Here is a 17,368-nt window from a genome sequence, read left to right as displayed (position 1 = left end):
ACAAACCCCAAAACATCTTAAGCAAACAAATTTGAGGAAAAATTAAAATACTCACTGGAGAGCCATCACTCCAGGCAAATCCTTCATCTGGATTCAAGGAAAATATACCAAGCCAAACTCTTTGAAAGCTACAGCGAGTGCCACTAACAGAAATCACAAGGCAGAGCAGTGTGTAAACATCAAAGCAAAAACCATCCAGAATATCGTTAAACTTTCTGGAGCTCATTGTAAAGCGCACTGAAATTGTAATAATTACCTTATTACCTTCGGTGAAGAGCATACAGATGCATATGTTCTTCATAGAAACACCTAATATTTCTATTGCTCAGTGGCAATGGCTTATTTATCAGACTTATTAGTCATATTGATTCTGTATTTCCTCTATGTTCTGCTTTATCAGGAAAGACCTTCACAGATTCAGAAAATGGTCTCAGCATTGACTACTTCAAGGTAAATCAAAATAAATATATTGCTCGTGTTTTCTACCCTACTAAAAATACCACCCCCCACAATTTCGCATATGTCTAAATTACATCTAGTAATCAGGGTGCTGGGGTTTTTTTACTATTTCCTGGATATAAGCGAGTATTTTGGTTTGGTTTTGGTTTTTTTTTTTTCACAAAACAGTTAAAAACATTCATGAGTAGGCAAAATTTCAAAGTATCACAGGTTTTGGATTTTGAGGAATCCATATTTTCAGGAATTATCTAAGAGCATTCATAATAGTTCATATGAAACATCTCTTAAATCTGGTAAGATAAGCATATAGCAGATACTCACTACGTTGTTTTTCTCAGTAACAGTATCTCCTCTTTACTATTAACAGTGACCAGATCCCCTCCTAATTGTCTACAAAAATCTCGAGCTTCAAGCCATGATTTCTTTTTGGTATTTGATCTGTAAAAACACTGTGGAGAAATTACTTTAAAACATATTATATATGTTATAATAAAATAAAGAATCATAGTCTCACTCACCCATAAATGAGGTTTCATACAAACCAACTAAAATTCCGTAAGACAAATAGCATTAGTTACTCTGTTCATAAAACTCTTGCACTAGGGTTGTCTAGCTAGTTAGCATAGTGGTAACAAAGAGAAGGAATTGCTAGAAGGAAATACAATTCCCTTTAATTTGTTTTACCTGGAAGAGGACCCAGCCCACCTTCCAGATGAAGGGAAAGGAGAATGGCTTCTGCGGACAGGCAAGGTGGCCTGGGGGGAGTCTGAAGGTACAGGCAAAAGAATGACCTCATGGTGGTTTACAACTCTCACTTTACATTTGCAATATGATGTCTAACATTTTGGCAGTTTAACAGAGAATAAGCACAAGTTTGACCGAAGCTAAGAATTATGATCTGGGGACAAAGGAGCCCAAGAAAAGAGCATTCTAGATGAGTTTGAAAGAAATGAAAAAAAGAAAAAAGTAATAAAAAAGAAGGACTCATTAATTTAATAAAGTGATAAGAAATATTAACATCTCACACTTACTTAGCACATTTGTATTCCGCATGATCCCAAATCAGTGTTTGCACATTACCCTCATTTCTTGTTCAAAGTCCTTTTGTATGCCTGTTCAGGCATAACTGAGTGCACTTCAAATACAAGTTATCTGTAGCTTTGCATCGCAAACTCTCTAATAAATGTCCTTCATAAATACTGGTTTAATTAACCTTTCATGTGACTTCTTATGCTTCATTTTGGGGGGGTAATGTGCTTATCTTAGCAAAGTCCAGCCTTAGGCATTGTGCTGCTTCTGGATACACTTGTCTGTTTCTCTATGTTGTTCCCTGAACTCTCACACACCTTGATAAATACACACCTCTCCATCCCTGGAGGTATTTAAAAGACGGGCAGATGTGGTGCTTAGGGACATGGCTTAGTGGTGAAATGGCAGTGTTAGGTTAACAACTGTGCTTGATGATCTTAAAGGTCTTTTCCAATGTAAATAATTCTATGATTATATGATTTTCTGCTCCAATTCATTCAACCCCTGGGACACAAGCTTCCTCATTTTCTTTCTTGTGTCCTTCACCCTCACCTCATGCCCAGTCCCTTCAATCTCATCTTTCTTCCTTAGTTTCTCCCTTCTTATTGATAATTCTCTGAGTTCTCTGGGGTTTGAGTTTGGGGTTTTTTTTTTTGTTACATTGCAATCTTGGACATTGAAAAATTAAGATGTCACTTCCTTTTTATTTCTCCCCCCTCCCCCCCAACCAAGCAGTTCAAAGCCATTATTCTTCTAATTATGTAGGCACTTACTTTAAAACAGGAACTACTGTAGTTGTTTGATACCCAGCCTTCAGGGCATGTGGGGACCTGAGCAGTAGTTGGAATAGGTGGAGCCACTGCACCCTTTGCCCACTGCTTACAGATATATTTTTGCTTTGTCTCACAGTCAAGAACATCCCATAATCCAGCTGCAGTCCCAGTTTTCATGGCTACACATCCTGGATTGCTTCCTTTATGAGAAACAAAAATCATATTGGATATTTTATACAGTCTGAATTGTTTAATTCTTACTTAAAATCTTTGAGCAGCAGCCATTCCCTTCTTGCCATACAATAGCACTTGAATAGTAAACTTATATTTTAGGTGGGTTTTTTCATGCAGGCAAAGAGTAGTATTTTCTGTTCAAGAAGGTCCTAATCAGTTTGGGATCCTGCTTTGTTTTATTTTGAATGTCCTGCACCATTAGTTCAACAGGTAGGAAGTAAGGTTGGTGTTTGTTTGGGTTTTTTTTACAGCAAAAACCTGTGTTTTCAAGTGAGACGTCACTCCTACTTACATTAAGCCTGTTTTATATCAGGTAGCATAACCTTGGTCACCAGTGGTTTTCATATAGATGGAAACAAAACCCTCAGTGCATACACAGGGCAGGCATGCAAACCTCAACAGAGGCATGGTGAAGCTTATCCCATGATGTTTGCTGTAATTTTTGTATATTCTCTCAGGGGGAACCAGAGGTGCATACATCACACAAGATGCAGCCAAATGCACACCGTGTCCTTATAGAATGTTCTTTCTTCATTTCCTAAGTATTCTTCACATTTTATTTGTTTTTTGATTACTGTTGAGTGCAGACCTGATGTTTTAATGGCCCCGTCTACCACGGTGGCAAGAACTGACTCCTGAAATGCTGCAGGTCCATCATTTTCTGTCAATTCAAGACATATATTTGTTCCTCTGAGCATCCCTTTACTTGCATCAGAGTTCACCTGTCGTTTTACTGACCATGCTCAGTCACTTATTCTCCTGAGATCATCCTGTGTTTTCATTTTCACCATCAGTAATAATTTAGTACCATCAGCAAATCTTATCACGTCACTATTTCACCTTTTCCAGATTGTCTGTAAATATGTTGAACAGCATGGGCTTTGGCGCAGATCATTATGGGACTCTGTTGGTGAGCTCTCTTCCCCAGTAAAAAATAGTCCTCATAAAAACCTCCCACCTTCCATTCCCTGCCTTTTGATCAAAATTTTTATTCATGTAAGAGCTTTCCTGTGTCAAATCAGATTAGCAGAAAGGGTTTTGGTAATTGAGATAGATCACACTAACTAGATTTCCCTTATTCATATCCTTTTGGCTTCTGTGGGAAGCTCCAGGAGATCTGTGAGCATGGTGTCCCTTTGCACAAGCAATTTTATATATCTTTCCCACTATACCTTCTTTATTCTATTCTTTATTACAGATTCTATATTCAGCTAATTTACCAATGACTCACTGGTTTGTATTTCTCCACATCTCCCTGGAACCATTTTAAATGTTGGCGCCAAATTTACCTTTTTTCACCCCTTATCTGTCAAGGCAGTTTTAGCAGGTAGTTACACATTAAAGTGAGCAGTTTGCTTAATGTAACCTTTACAGCTCTTGGATGCTTTTGCAGCTGTGCTTAGTCCTGACTTGCTATTCTTTAGGTCATCATCTGTTTGTTCCATAATCTATTCTCTTGGTATTTCAGCTTGAAATAGACTCTCCAACCATACCCTCACAAAGAAACTTCCCAGCGCAGAAAGCCCATCTTCTTCCTCAGCAAACACAGATGCAAAGAAACTAATTTTTTTTCACTGTTCCAGACTGATGCTTCCTTTATACTCTGATCATCTGCTGGCACCATAGACTTCTTGGCAAGATTTCTTCTCATGGCATTTACATAAGTTTTATTACTGTATGTATTTTGCAATTTTTTAATTATTTTTATTTTACTTTACATTTTATATAACCTCACTGAAAGTTTTTGAGAAAATTTTCATACAAATGATCGCTAGGAAGGACGTAGAATATCTTGGGGAGAGCAGATTCCCTCATGGCATTTTGAAATCTTGTTTTTTGTGCTTCTGCCCAGTATGAACCTGTGGATGCAGTTTTCTTAGTATCAAAAGTAAAAAAAATAATGGTATGATAATTTTTGATACTGCCACTTTGTAATTCTAACTTAAAATCCTTATTACAGTTGCTCTCTTTCAGACTCTTCTCCCAGGCTAACTTTACCAGTAGAGCGATGAGTGTGGAATAGTCTCAGAAACAGCCTGTAACTCCTGTTCATCTCTTTGTGAAGATGAACCAAAATGTTAATCTTATGGGTTAATATATCAGATGTCCTAATGTAAAACTGCAGTTCAAATTGTTCCCTTTGAAATTAAAAGATGGGGTTTGAGAACTGCCAGTTCTTGTAAAATATACTGAAAGCATAAAATTCAGAGGACTTTGCCAATGCAAACCCAAATAGGGACCACGACCTCAGAGAGCACCTACCACCCACTGTCACGGCACCTACCAGGCATTGCTGCATCCCAGTGCGTGAAGGAGACGGCCTCACCATTGGCCCACCTGAAAGTGCCTTGGTCTTCGACATCAGAGAGACCAAGCCAGAAATATTTCTCGGGCCTCAGACCAACAAGGCTAGTCAGATAGGCTTGTTCATACCTGTAAAAGGGATCATAAAGATGCAAGTCAAAACAAAGACACGTATCCAAATCCTACTTGTCTAATCTGAGAATGAATCCTTTTTCCCTTTTCCTTGCTTCAGTCTGGGGGAAGAGGACCTTATGATAGGATTCTGTCTCTATAAATCAACAATCAAAACTGACTTCTTTGTTTTTTAACTAGAGACTTCATCTCTAACTCCAGATAATTTGCTATTTGATGTTCTGTTAGAATTGTAGTTCCAGGAACGTACAACCTTTAACTATTTAAAAACCAAGGAAAAGCCATCGTACCTACTTTCAACTGTGGCTAAGTAACCTTTTTCTTCTTCACAAGTGGTGTTTGCTTCTGAAAATGTTGCTGGAACATGTCCAATAAAATAGCAGTAGGTCCCATATCTTCTCCAGCCCTGTAACATGATTTTAGGATTTCCATGCAACTTTTAAAAAATTGTGATATCATGTATTAAGTGAGCTATACCATTTTGAAATGAATTAAGTGCAATAATCATGAATATTATAAATTAGAATCCTTTTGAAATGAAATTACAAGTTCCTTCCAAGAGGTCTCTGTAAGTGGCTTTCTAAAGTTTAGAGTAACTGAGAGAGAGAGAAACTTCATAATATATAAGAACAAACAAAAAAATTCTCTATATAAATAATTCAAGTAATTCTAGGTGATTCTCAGAGAAGGTACTTATTTGATCTGGAAAATTGATGTTCCATTCTTATACGCTTACTTTTTTGCAACCTGCATCAGTAATTTCCTTTTCTCCAGCTATTTGTGATATAGGTTTTCTTTTACAAATGTAACCAGCTTTCTTCTCACAGACATAGTCTGCCCAATAGCCATCCTGTGGCAGAAAAAAGAATGAAATAACAATGAGATTAAGATGAATAATCTAAAGAAAATATATACTTTCTTTCTTTATAATAAAAACTATTCATTTTGTTTCTCCTTTCATTTTGAAACAGAATTTTTTTTCCTTATCCAATTCCCCTACTTGATAAAAAAGTAAATCTGCTCACATTCAGTGAAGTAGTAGACTGGGCTATAGTAGTACAGCTACGGCTGGTAGCGATGAGAAGGGATGAGGGTGCAGGGAGCTGCTCCCCAACCTGTTCTGCAGGGCCCTGCACAGGCAGTTCTGCTATGCAGAGATGGGCAAATGAACAGGCACAAAGGAGGCAGCAGGGTTCCCAACATGCCACCATTACTACTAGAGGAAAAGGAGTAGGAAAATGTACTCAAACTGCACTCAGAGACCTGTTTTATAGCCCTATAGCACCAATTTCATTGGTGACTTTCAGATGAACTTAAAGAGAAAATTTCATCAGTGATATAGTCATGCTTTCATTTTATTTTTTCTTTTTTTTAAATCAAAGGTCACATTTAATCTCATCCTTTGTCTCTACATCCCTTTTTCCGGCCCTAGCCGGTTGCTGAAATAGCAGGGCACATTATTCTTTTATTAAGAAGTTAGTTTCAGTATTGAAGTAAAATACGTATTGAATAATGTTACCTGGCCCTTGATCAGGACACAGTCTTCTGGCCTGTTGTTTGTGGTGGATGGCTCTCCCAGGTGCCATTTTGTGTATGTCACTGGTGTGCCATCACTCCATTCAAAATACATTTGAACTTTATGATCATTCAGCCCAATCCATAGCTTGTCTGTTGGCTCTGAAACATGAAACACAGAACTAGAAAAGACTCTTGTGCCACTGCATCCTTTTCGCAGCACCCTCAAGCTCTAAAACATATAATCCCTTTCATAAATTTATGAAACATAAAATTATTTAGTGTGTTGTATGATCATTTTATAAATTAATATTTTCACATAGATATTAGAATAAAGACAGTATGCTTTGGAAAATTAGGCTGTAATGAAATCCCTGCACTGGAGCAAAAGATTTTGCTTCTCTTCCTCATAGCAGTGGGAGAAGAATAAATGACCAGCCTAATGCTAATACACTATGGTGGTATAACAGAACTGTGCGAATATTTACTTTTTAGGTTATATTGCACAGGTCAGATTTTAAAACATTGTTTTTATGTAACTTGAAGCATGAATGTTTTAAGCTTCTTTCAACAAAATGAAACCCCTTAAGCCCAGCCCCCCAGCCCATGATCAATTGAGATTTTAAAACATTGTTTTTATGTAACTTGAAGCGTGAATGTTTTAAGCTTCTTTCAACAAAATGAAAAAAACAGAGAAACCCCTTAAGCCCAGCCCCCCAGCCCGTGATCAATTGTTTAGGCAATACGTAAAATCACAATTTTGACAACATCCAAAACTCAGCAGGGGAAGGCTGTCAGCAACTGGACGTAACTTTGAGGCTGGCCCTGTTCCAAGCCATGGCTGGACCAAATGACCTCCGGCGTTCATTCTAGCTGAAATCAGTGTATGTTCCTATGGTTTTAGGCATTCTTAACAAAAGAAAAGCAAGGAAAATGAAAGGTAAATTTAGGCAGCAGTCACAAAAGTGAGAAAGAAAGAAGGATACAGAAGGATATTCACAAGTTCTTTAGTAGCCACTAAACTGGGGTATGATACCAAAATCAAAAAGTATAAGAAACCAAAAATATCTCCTTGTATGGTTGGACACTAAGCAGACAAATTACTCTTTCTGAAGAAAGAATTTTTTCTGTCTTGAATATCTTTCACTTTTTCAACATTTAGTTAAGGCGTTCACTACCTCTAAGCATGAAGAAAAAAGCAAATAGCTAACAGGCAAAAAGTAGCAGCATGTCTACAGGCTCCTCACATTTCTGCCAGGGATATTGAAAAGGTTTTGGTGAGACCACACTAACATGTTAGATCCAGTGACCTGAGTACAGCTCTTTAGGCAGCCCAAGCAATTCCACAACTTGCTGCCTGGAAACCACCTCGGCTAGCTTTGCTGATCTTCTCCATCTGGAAGGGTAGAGAGCTAAGCTTTTCTTTAGTAGGTTTCTTCTATCACTTCTTCAGAGACCCGTGAACTTGCTGATCTGGGTGCTGGTGTACCACAAGATGGAGAGAAGGACTTAGAGCCACACTGTAAGTTCCCCAACTGCACAGAAAGCAGTACGAATATGTTGTTGTTCTACAAAAAGCGCTCTTTCAAAGTGGAAGTTATATTTCATAATCCTTTCGCTAAGAAAGCTTCTCACTGGGATGATTGGTGTCCTTTGTATCCCCATGCAAAGCAAAGCACAAGCCAAGACAGTTGAGTAAGTCTGCAAGCTGCAGCACTGAAGGCAGCATCTGTTTTGAAGCAGAAAGGAAATCACTGCACCAGCCTAACACCACTGGACCCCTGGCTCCTTGCATGTCTTTGACTGCAGTTTTTTATGTTAATACAGTTGCTACATCTCAATTCAGCTTGCTGGTGCTTTCTACATGCAGGCAAAGGCAAAAGCCTCCCCTTGGAAACACTCACTGTACCCAAGCTGAGACACTATAAAGCTGTGCTCCTCAAGGCTTCGGATGCTGGCCAGGTGACTCCCTTCCTTCTGACAAGAGTTCAAAGCTTCTTCCCATCCTTTGTTCTCCCTGAAGATCTTGTAACAGTGATCCATATATGGTACCCATCCATCTGGGCAAGTAATAGGCCCAATGTCACCTAGGAACAAATATCAGTGTTCTAGAGGAGTTCAAACGCCACGCGAGGGACATAACACTGAAAATATTTTCACTTATTCTGTGCAAAAGTTCTAAGCTAAGAAGTTTTTTTTAAAATTCTCATTATAAAGAAATGATGGACACAAATAATAGTAAACATAAATATGATTCTAAATCTGGCGGGTTTTAGCTTGGAAAAGGAAAGCTTTTTTTAATAAAAATATTATTTAATACAAATTCTAAGGTTCTTAAATAGTCAAAAGTTTGTAACAAATACACTAATGTATTGATTTTAACAGCTTCTGTATTACTTAGCACTTATTTGTTGGGTAAGAGAAATCAGAAATTTTTAAAAGATTAAGTATATTGATAGAGTACATGTCATCTAGACATATTTACAACTAGACATATATATAGGGAAATACCAACAGGGAAGTATTTATACACTTAAAATATCTTTTATCTTTGCAACGTGTCGATCTTTCTTCCTTTTGCTTATTTTTACTAACTTCTATCTTCCGGAAAATAATTTCTGGGTTGTTCTGCCTTTTCATGCTCAGTAGTGTGTGTATTCAATGGGAACACCTGACTACCAAAACATGGACAAATGGGACATTCTTTGCTTTTACCTGTTTCATTCTGTGTATTGTGAAGATCAGCATAGAAAAGGTGCAATGGTTGTAAAAAAAAGAAAACAAAACAGATAAACAAGGCATAGTTTCTATTTCTAATAAAATTCTCCCAATTTGAATGCTGAGCATTTCAGAAAACAGCTTCTACTTTTAATTATCAACATATATCAACATACCTGAGGGAACCAAGGTAAAGTTTCTTTTCTTACAAATGTAACCAAGTTTCTCATCGCATTCCCAATTTTGCCATTTAGCTTTTGTTTCAGGATTCAAAACCGCACAGAGTTTTCCAGATTCTGGAGAAGGGCTTCCTTTGGGAAAGGTGCAGGGGAAAAAAAAGGTGAACTTTTCTGAGAGGCAAATAGAGCTCTCAGCTCTAAAATGCACAGGAGAAGTCGCTCCTGGCTCAAGTGAGAGCCTTAAAGATCACATATTTCCCAGCTTTGGCAAGAACGGACATAGGTTTCTGGTAGTGGGAATGTCTGTATGAAATATAGTATCATATAAGTGTATAGAAACATGCAACCCCCTCCTAGTTTTGTTGCTAGAGACAAGAAATGGAAGACCACATATTTTTGGGAAAGACAGTATTGCTTTCAGAGCTAAAATATTTTTGCAATACATAGAAGTTTCTGGCTTATATTGTTATAGAAAAAAAAACTTTTTCTAAAGTTAAAGCAAGAAAAGCTAAAACACATATCTCATGGCATATCTACCTGATAATACAATTTAAAGCAGTATTTGAAGAATGTATATTTTTTCTTCAGAAATACAGAATCAAAGTCACAGCTACCTGGAGCCCAGTTTAAGTATTGGAAAGGGCTGCCTCCAATCCACTCCCACCCACTCCTTAAGTCCAGTCTGTTGAGTCCAATCCACAGTGCAGAATCTGTACCTTCTATTAACTCTAAGTAACCAAAAGAAGACAAATGATTTTATAAATCACTTTTTTATTAGAAACAGTCACTAATAACGTCTCTAGGGAGATTTACAATTCTTAAATGTCTAACTACAAATATCTTTAGATACTGAGATACCTAATAAATTGAAATATGCCTAAGCTTTGATTACTGTGAAAAGCAAACAAACAAAAAAAACCCTCTCTTATTCTATCACCTAATGCAAAATGAGCACAGATAAGATGACACAGACTATATCCAAAATGAAAGTGTTTCTGTAAAATGGGCTGAATTCTGTCCAACATTGGATTTATTTAAGTAGAAATACTGGTACAATGTAAGTATAAACAATAATAATAAAGCTCTTAGAAGTTAAATTCTTCATTAAAAATAACAAGAGAGAGTTTCTTTCATTCCATTCCTCTGGCAATACATGGGTAGGTAAAAGCCACAATTTGGGATCTATGAATAACTGATATTTTTCAGTTTGTGAAATGAATGAAAAAAACCCCAACATGTCAAACTGCATTTGACACAAAACACATCTTGCTTTTGGTACAGATATATCTTTTCTCTTATTTTCAATTTGTTTTAAAGGTTCCTTTTGACAAAAAAAAAAAATGAAACTTCCATTTACTTTTCAGAATTTTTTTTCCTCTTCAAAAAGAATAAATGATGTTTTAATATAAGATAAAATTTTTAGACAGAAATTCAAACTGTTGCACTTGCAGAGTGCTGGAATACTCTGAATTCTGTTTAAACCTGGTAGCGATTTTGATATGAACTTGCAAATTCTAAAAGATTTTTCTTAACTTACTCATGCATATTCAGGTCCATAGACATTAGCCAAAACCATACTAAATAGTCCTTAGCTGTGATGAAGGACTGAACAGATCCTGCACGTAGGTCGGGGTTTGCTTTACTTCCTTACCTTTAAGGTATGTTTGTTCGTGAATGTCTGTGATACTCAATAATTCTGCGTTTTGCTGCTGACAGCTCTTCCTGGCTTGGTGCCATGTGAGAGCCGATTCAGAGTTTATTTGGTAGTGGGCATTTGTTAACAGATCTGTAGTCCAGGTGGTATCTTTATCTGTGGAGAAAATAATTATTTTGGGGGTCATAGTAACTCACCCACTTGAAAAATGGGTTGCAGGTGCTCGTTATGCATGGCATTGTCATTACATGTCACCTGTGCTGTTCTTTCAAGAGCACCAAAAATGTTACAAGCGGGATGGGGAAGGACGAAGTTGAGGCCTGTAAACTGACAGGTAGAGCTGGCAAATATTGCTTCCTGTTCCATGAAGATACCCAATTCAGGAATTGCTACAAGGGAAGTGACTGTGTAGAAAAATATATTGCAAGAAGAGCTGTGGCAGAAATCCTAGGTGAAATCGATAAAAAGATATCCAACATCCTCTCCTTCTCTTTCTGGACAGCAGTTCCCACTGAGAGCCATGAGAACCAGCTCTAGACCTGAATTTAGCATCAAAAGAGTTCTCAGATAAATCTCCCCCCTTGCAAAGAGCTTCTGGATATGCTGTCACACAGCTTCAGAGCCCGGGCACTGCAATGGTACTGAGCTGCACTGTCCTCATCTTCTGATTACCTTTGCATCTTTGGTCTGTCAAAGTTCTATACGTTCTCAATTAAGCACAATACAAAATCAAATCAGACATTTGATTATTCCCAAAAGTCAGTATGCAGTTGAATTGTAAAAAGAAAAAAAAAGTAAATAACTGAGAGATGGTACTGGCTTTCAAAAGCTTTGTAAAATTATTCATTGACCCTATGTCACATGCCTATTGGGCTCAGTGTCCTAGGTATCTACCTGGAAAGCATATTTGACTATGGATTTGAACCACATCAAAAGCACATTTTGAATCAACTGGAGTAAAGGGGCCTTTTCGTAATAGAAGGCGTAATGTTGAACATGAGTGATGGGGAAGAATATAAGGGAAAGCTGAGAAGTGTCAGGAGGAATCTCCAACACCTCGAATCAAAGCTCCCCTGTCAAGAACAAGGCCATAAAGGGAAATGGAGGGGCAATTGACCACAGAAATGGAAGACAGTTTTCAGAAAGAGATTGAAGTTGTAGAGAAATGCCAGGGATAGGAGGCAGTTGACAGAAGAGGTGGAAAGACTGCTTCACAGTCTTAATAGCAGGGATAACAGTCTTAATAGCAGGGATAAAAGGACGCATTCCACTTAGGTAAAAAATAAAAAATATTCACATGAGAATCATACAGACTGAAACGTTAACTTCATCATTAATCTTCCTACAGCACTCATTTTTGTGCCCACATCCATCACAACAGGGGTCTTTAGAGAAGGGTTGTACAACGGTGACAGCACGCATCCTGGCTGGGAAACAGTGAGGAGCTCAAAATTATCACGCTGCTCAGCAACACCCCCACAATTAGTGGGAACTGCATGCTGGTTTACTCTTCAATGCACTTTTCTCCACTTCTTTATGCAACATGTTATTTCCTTGTGTAGAGAGCTGCAAGGATGTGGCAATACATAATATACGAAAATACATTCATGTAAAGTGTACGTTATTATAAAGATACCCATATTCTGCTAGTGCTGGTTTGCCAATACCACACTGAGGCGAACCGCATGGGAACCGGTAACTTACCTTTTGATGGACAAAATCCATATCTCTGATCTGTGTCATAGTCTGCAGTGGTTGCACACCAGAGCCAGCCATCTGACCGGCCAACGCCTGTGCACTCGGCGTACCATTGCTTATTGTACATGAAAGGGAACACACAGGGTGCCCCAAAAGCATTTCCTAGCAGTGTAAAGGTCTCTGAGAAGACAAAATGAGAAAGATAGTATGGAAAATAATAAATGAATGTAAACTGTGGAAAATGTGAAGCCTGTGCTAATGGCTGAATCGCGTCTGAAAGTGTTTTCCATGCTACCTTTCCCATAGCCATAACAAAATTCATTTCAACAGTTTCTCATAATTAAGCTGCTGACATATCTTTTAGAGCAGTGCTATTCTGATGTAAAGTAATATTTCATAGATGAGGTCTACAACTAGTTTTTTGTTCTGACCAAGATGCTTTTACAAACTTAATAAAGCTCCAGAGCTCTACCTTAAGACACTATTATTTTAAACAATGTTAAGATTTATATAAAATGTGCAAGAGGAGAAACTAATATTTAGAAGTCCTACTTCCTGGAAAAAGTAAACATGAGGTTAGACAATCTGTCTCTGGTTTTATTCCAGTGACCATTTAAGTGTCTAACATACAGCAGAGCAGTTCTCATATGTAAAGCTCAGAGTTTAATACTTCAAATATCCTGTGAGATGGTTTTTAGAACATTCATTATTGATGTGGAAAAGCCATTCAGAACTATGAGACTTCAGCTAATCACAAAGGGTAATTGCACTGGTAATTATAATTATTCTATGAGCATCCTCACATGCGAGGTCACAAAGGCTACGCTTCCTCTGCCTACATTGGTACTTCCAGACCTTTCTCAGCTCACCCATATTGTGCTTCTTTCTTGAGGATGTAACTAAATTTCCATGTTGCTGTATAAGACTCTAATTAACAACGTAGTGACAAAGTATGGTAAGCAATAGGTACTTTAGAGAATACTTATCTAGAGTGTAAGAGTAAGTAAGTATATGTATATATGTCTATAGTAATATACATTTAGAGAATATAGAGAGAGTATATGTAATAATTATAATATTTTTAGTACTAATATACTATGATACATCTACTAAAATAGTGTGTATATCATATAATATAGAAATATATATATTAAATGTACATAGTACATACTTGGCCATAAATATGACATTAAATTCAAGGCTACCTCCCTCAGTATACCAATTTTCTAAAACTCTGACAGTCACTAAAGGAATCAGAATAGTCAAAACCAAAGATCCAAAACACTTTAATACTCACAAAGAAATTAATGCAAAGGATGAATAAATTAATTTTTTGTACCTTCATATCCCCGGGAACATAAAACATCCATGGCCCCATAGATCTTCCACTTATTCTTTGCACTCATCCCCTTCTTTAACAAAACATTATCATGTTCTTCATTGCCAGGACTGAAAAATAAACCTTCCCCTTGGATAGCAAGGAGGCTTTCATTTCTGCATTCCCACCACTGGAGCTCACTTGTTCGATTACATGGATACAGGCTGATCAGAGCCTGATCTTCCTTTGATGGCACCCCCAGGCATAGGTTCAGTCTCACACTCATAAGCTGGTGATCAGTGATCCACCTGAATCTTTGTGATTCATTGTCTTGATGGCAAGTGGCTGTTCTAACTGACTGCGCAATAGATGCCTGAAGACAGAGCTTGTTGACTTTATTGTATATTAAAAATGTTTCAATGTCTGTAAAATAAAACAATATATAGCAAAAGGTTAATAGAGAATATACATATAGTGGATCTGTGACATGAGTCTGCTTCCCATTCACATGACCAAGGAGTCATTGCATTAATATGAGATAAAAACATGATGGTTTTGAACAGAGTCCAGTGCAACATCAATTTTACTGATTACAAAGCAATGAGGTAGACAGTAGGATAGGTATTTCATTTTTATATGTCACCATACTGTGGATTAGTGGCAGTCAGCAGCATCAGCAGCGCTGAGCATGGCTTGTTGGATTGATTTACATCAGTCACGTGAATTCCCTCAACCACATTGCTATTACAATTACCCTGTTCCCATCTATCCTCAAATGCATGGCCCTGTAGACCTCTGACCTCTACAAACTTTCCTTGCTCTGCCAGATGCTACAGGTCTCCTAGTGGGATCACAGCCCTCTTTGCTGAGCCATTTGTCTCCCCCCTCCTGAACCCACACTTCCTATCCTTTTCACTGTATAAATGGGGGTGAATACCTCAGGGCCTCACAGGGGGTACTCTGGGCTCATTGGCCTGCCTGACTTACAAGACCCGCAGGACCTACTCCGAGCCATTGCAATGTAAAACCAAGAATGACATTGGGAAACCTATCACAGTCTGAGAAAGTAGCAAGGACTGGGTAGTAGTGGCATCTGACCACCACCTGGCAACATGGAAAGTCTGCTAGAAGTTAGAAGGTCCACCTGTAGCAGAAACTGCATCCCTATCTCTCCAGGTAGTTTCTCTAATCATGTCTACAGTGTTGGCTCCAATGTAAAGTAGAAGTAGCTGAGCCAATTTCAGTCCTACAGTGAGTTTATGAGTAGCAGTAACGAATCATGCCTATGAGTTTGCTCTGCTACTTTGTGGTGTACTTTTGTGACCCACCTGGCTGTATTTCCCTCCAAAAGCTTATAGCATTCATAAACAATTTTAGTCCCTGATACCTCTCTTGATCACTGGGCATCATATTTAATTAAAATGTATTTTTAAAGCTAAAGAAATTTCATTAAAATGCCTACAAAAAGTTGAAATCAATTTAGTTTATAATATACAGTACACTGAAAATGTTCTAGCGTGCAGTGATACCATGGGCAATTAAAAACCCACAAACTCTGAGGCAATCCATAACAGTTTTACTCAGGATTTACAAAGCTAAAAGGATTTAACCTTAAACATTTAGGTCTCTAGAAGCTATCTGTTTAACACCTACAACAGAAGTGCAGCTAAAGGGGTGGCAGTAAAATTGTCACTGCAATTCTACAATAATTTTCCCAAACTTAATCCAACTTTATTTCACAAAAATTTTACTTCGTCCACTTTATCAATGCCAGTGAATTTAGTGAATCTGTTCAAAAGAGTGAATGAAAATAATCCTCTTCATAAGCACTAAGTCTCTCTGGATTGCACAGCCATCATCTTTGAACATCTTAATGTCCTACAAGTAATTCTACATTTCACCATTCCTGAAGTTCTTCCTGCCTGATTTTGCTAAACATTACGCAGACATGAACAGCTCAAAAATCAGAACACAGAAGTAAAGAATGAAAAAAACCAAAAAAACAAAATCCCAAACATTTAAACATATCTCATGATTTTCTTAGGTCTGATCTTCTGGGGTTACTGAAATGAAAGTACCACTACATATGAAAAAAGCCATTAAGAATTCAGTCTTTGCTTCCTTCTCTATCCATTTCTTTCTTCTGTCTGACCCTGCCCTTGCCTCTTGCCTGCCACTGAGAGGATCCCCATCTATATGTCCCAAACTAATAATGTACATATAGGCATTGCCAAAGATCCATAAATCACCCAGAAATGCCAGAGGACATGGAAGCACTTTCACAGACACCTTTAGAGGAGGCGAGAGGCACTTACCCGACAGCTGCAAAGCACTGTGAACAAGAGAAAGAACAAGCAAGAACCCAGACAACATAATAGCAAATGCTCTTTTCTTTTCTTCCCTTCACCAAAAGCTGGATGATGAGTGTTGGTGGCAATAAAGTCCTTCTGAAGAGAGGACAGTGACCGGTCCTCCTCAGTTTCAAAGGCTGGATGGTTAGATGGAAAGCTCTGAGTGCTAAATGAGGAAATATTCCATCACATGCCACATTTCAAAAAAGCAAGACCACACAGCATAAATTTTGCCTTTGAAAAAGAATGAATTCTCACTAAGGGCAAACCATCCTGCCTTGGGAAAGCAGATTTCCTGCTGTCTCTCCTGAAGAGGCATCTGGGAAGCTCATGGGATCAAATCAACAGTGAAATACCAAAGACAGAAATTCCACCTCAGCTTTTAAATCTTATGCCTTAATTATACAGGGGAAAAAAAAATCAGGAAAATATATCAGTCTCGTATTTTCCTGTGTGAGATGAGACAGGATTGAATTTTAGAGGATTTAAGTGAAATTCTCTCTGAAGAACATAATAAAAATTTCTTCCCTCCTAAAAGAGATTGCAATTGTCCTACTGACCTTCATTTCTGCATAAATGCAACTAGGAGACAAGCACCCAAAGCTACCTGAAAAATGACTCTTTTTAAAAACAATCCCCATTTTTCTTGCGAAGTAGGTCAGTCTTGTCAGACAGTCATACCGAGAGACAGCCACACCGAGAGACAGCCACAATTTCAGGAAATGCCACGTATCTCTTTTTGCCCAGATCACAGAGCAAGCACTCAGGAGTTTGCTTTCCAAACATATAGATGGAAACCTGAAAAAACCAGCCCTCCTCTCCTGACCGCTATAGACTGTCCCTGTACCTGCATAAAAGCCTGACTTTATCAAAGTAGATTTTTACGGTGGATATAAGTTTTTTTGTTTAGAAAAACTGCTAAATGGAAAAAAAAAAACCCTATCTGTGGTGTGAAACTATTATTTGAAGTGTAGCAACATAATTTTTCATCACCTGTAGCAAAA

At 37.9% G+C, this 17,368-nt stretch overlaps 1 protein-coding gene across 1 annotated transcript in view; it reads right to left on the bottom strand.

Moving 5' to 3' along the window:
* Positions 1-16,386, bottom strand: part of LOC104135618 (macrophage mannose receptor 1) — a 34,672-nt gene extending 18,286 nt beyond the window's left edge. The window contains exons 1-14 of the mRNA XM_035888994.1: positions 16,329-16,386; positions 14,035-14,436; positions 12,702-12,875; positions 10,995-11,153; positions 9,958-10,071; positions 9,341-9,475; positions 8,351-8,533; positions 6,451-6,608; positions 5,668-5,781; positions 5,222-5,337; positions 4,780-4,928; positions 2,262-2,461; positions 781-908; positions 56-143 (exon numbers count right to left, since the gene is read on the bottom strand). Coding sequence (XP_035744887.1) covers positions 56-143; positions 781-908; positions 2,262-2,461; positions 4,780-4,928; positions 5,222-5,337; positions 5,668-5,781; positions 6,451-6,608; positions 8,351-8,533; positions 9,341-9,475; positions 9,958-10,071; positions 10,995-11,153; positions 12,702-12,875; positions 14,035-14,436; positions 16,329-16,386 — 2,178 coding nt within the window. The remainder of the gene's footprint in view (positions 1-55; positions 144-780; positions 909-2,261; positions 2,462-4,779; positions 4,929-5,221; positions 5,338-5,667; positions 5,782-6,450; positions 6,609-8,350; positions 8,534-9,340; positions 9,476-9,957; positions 10,072-10,994; positions 11,154-12,701; positions 12,876-14,034; positions 14,437-16,328) is intronic.
* Positions 16,387-17,368: the final 982 nt, after the last annotated feature.

This window comes from Egretta garzetta, unplaced genomic scaffold (genome assembly GCF_000687185.1).
Source record: "Egretta garzetta isolate BGI_Z169 unplaced genomic scaffold, ASM68718v1 scaffold641, whole genome shotgun sequence".
In the NCBI taxonomy this organism is placed as follows: domain Eukaryota; kingdom Metazoa; phylum Chordata; class Aves; order Pelecaniformes; family Ardeidae; genus Egretta; species Egretta garzetta.
The sequence above is the reverse complement of the archived record's forward strand: the minus strand, read 5'-3'. Positions and strand labels throughout refer to the sequence as shown.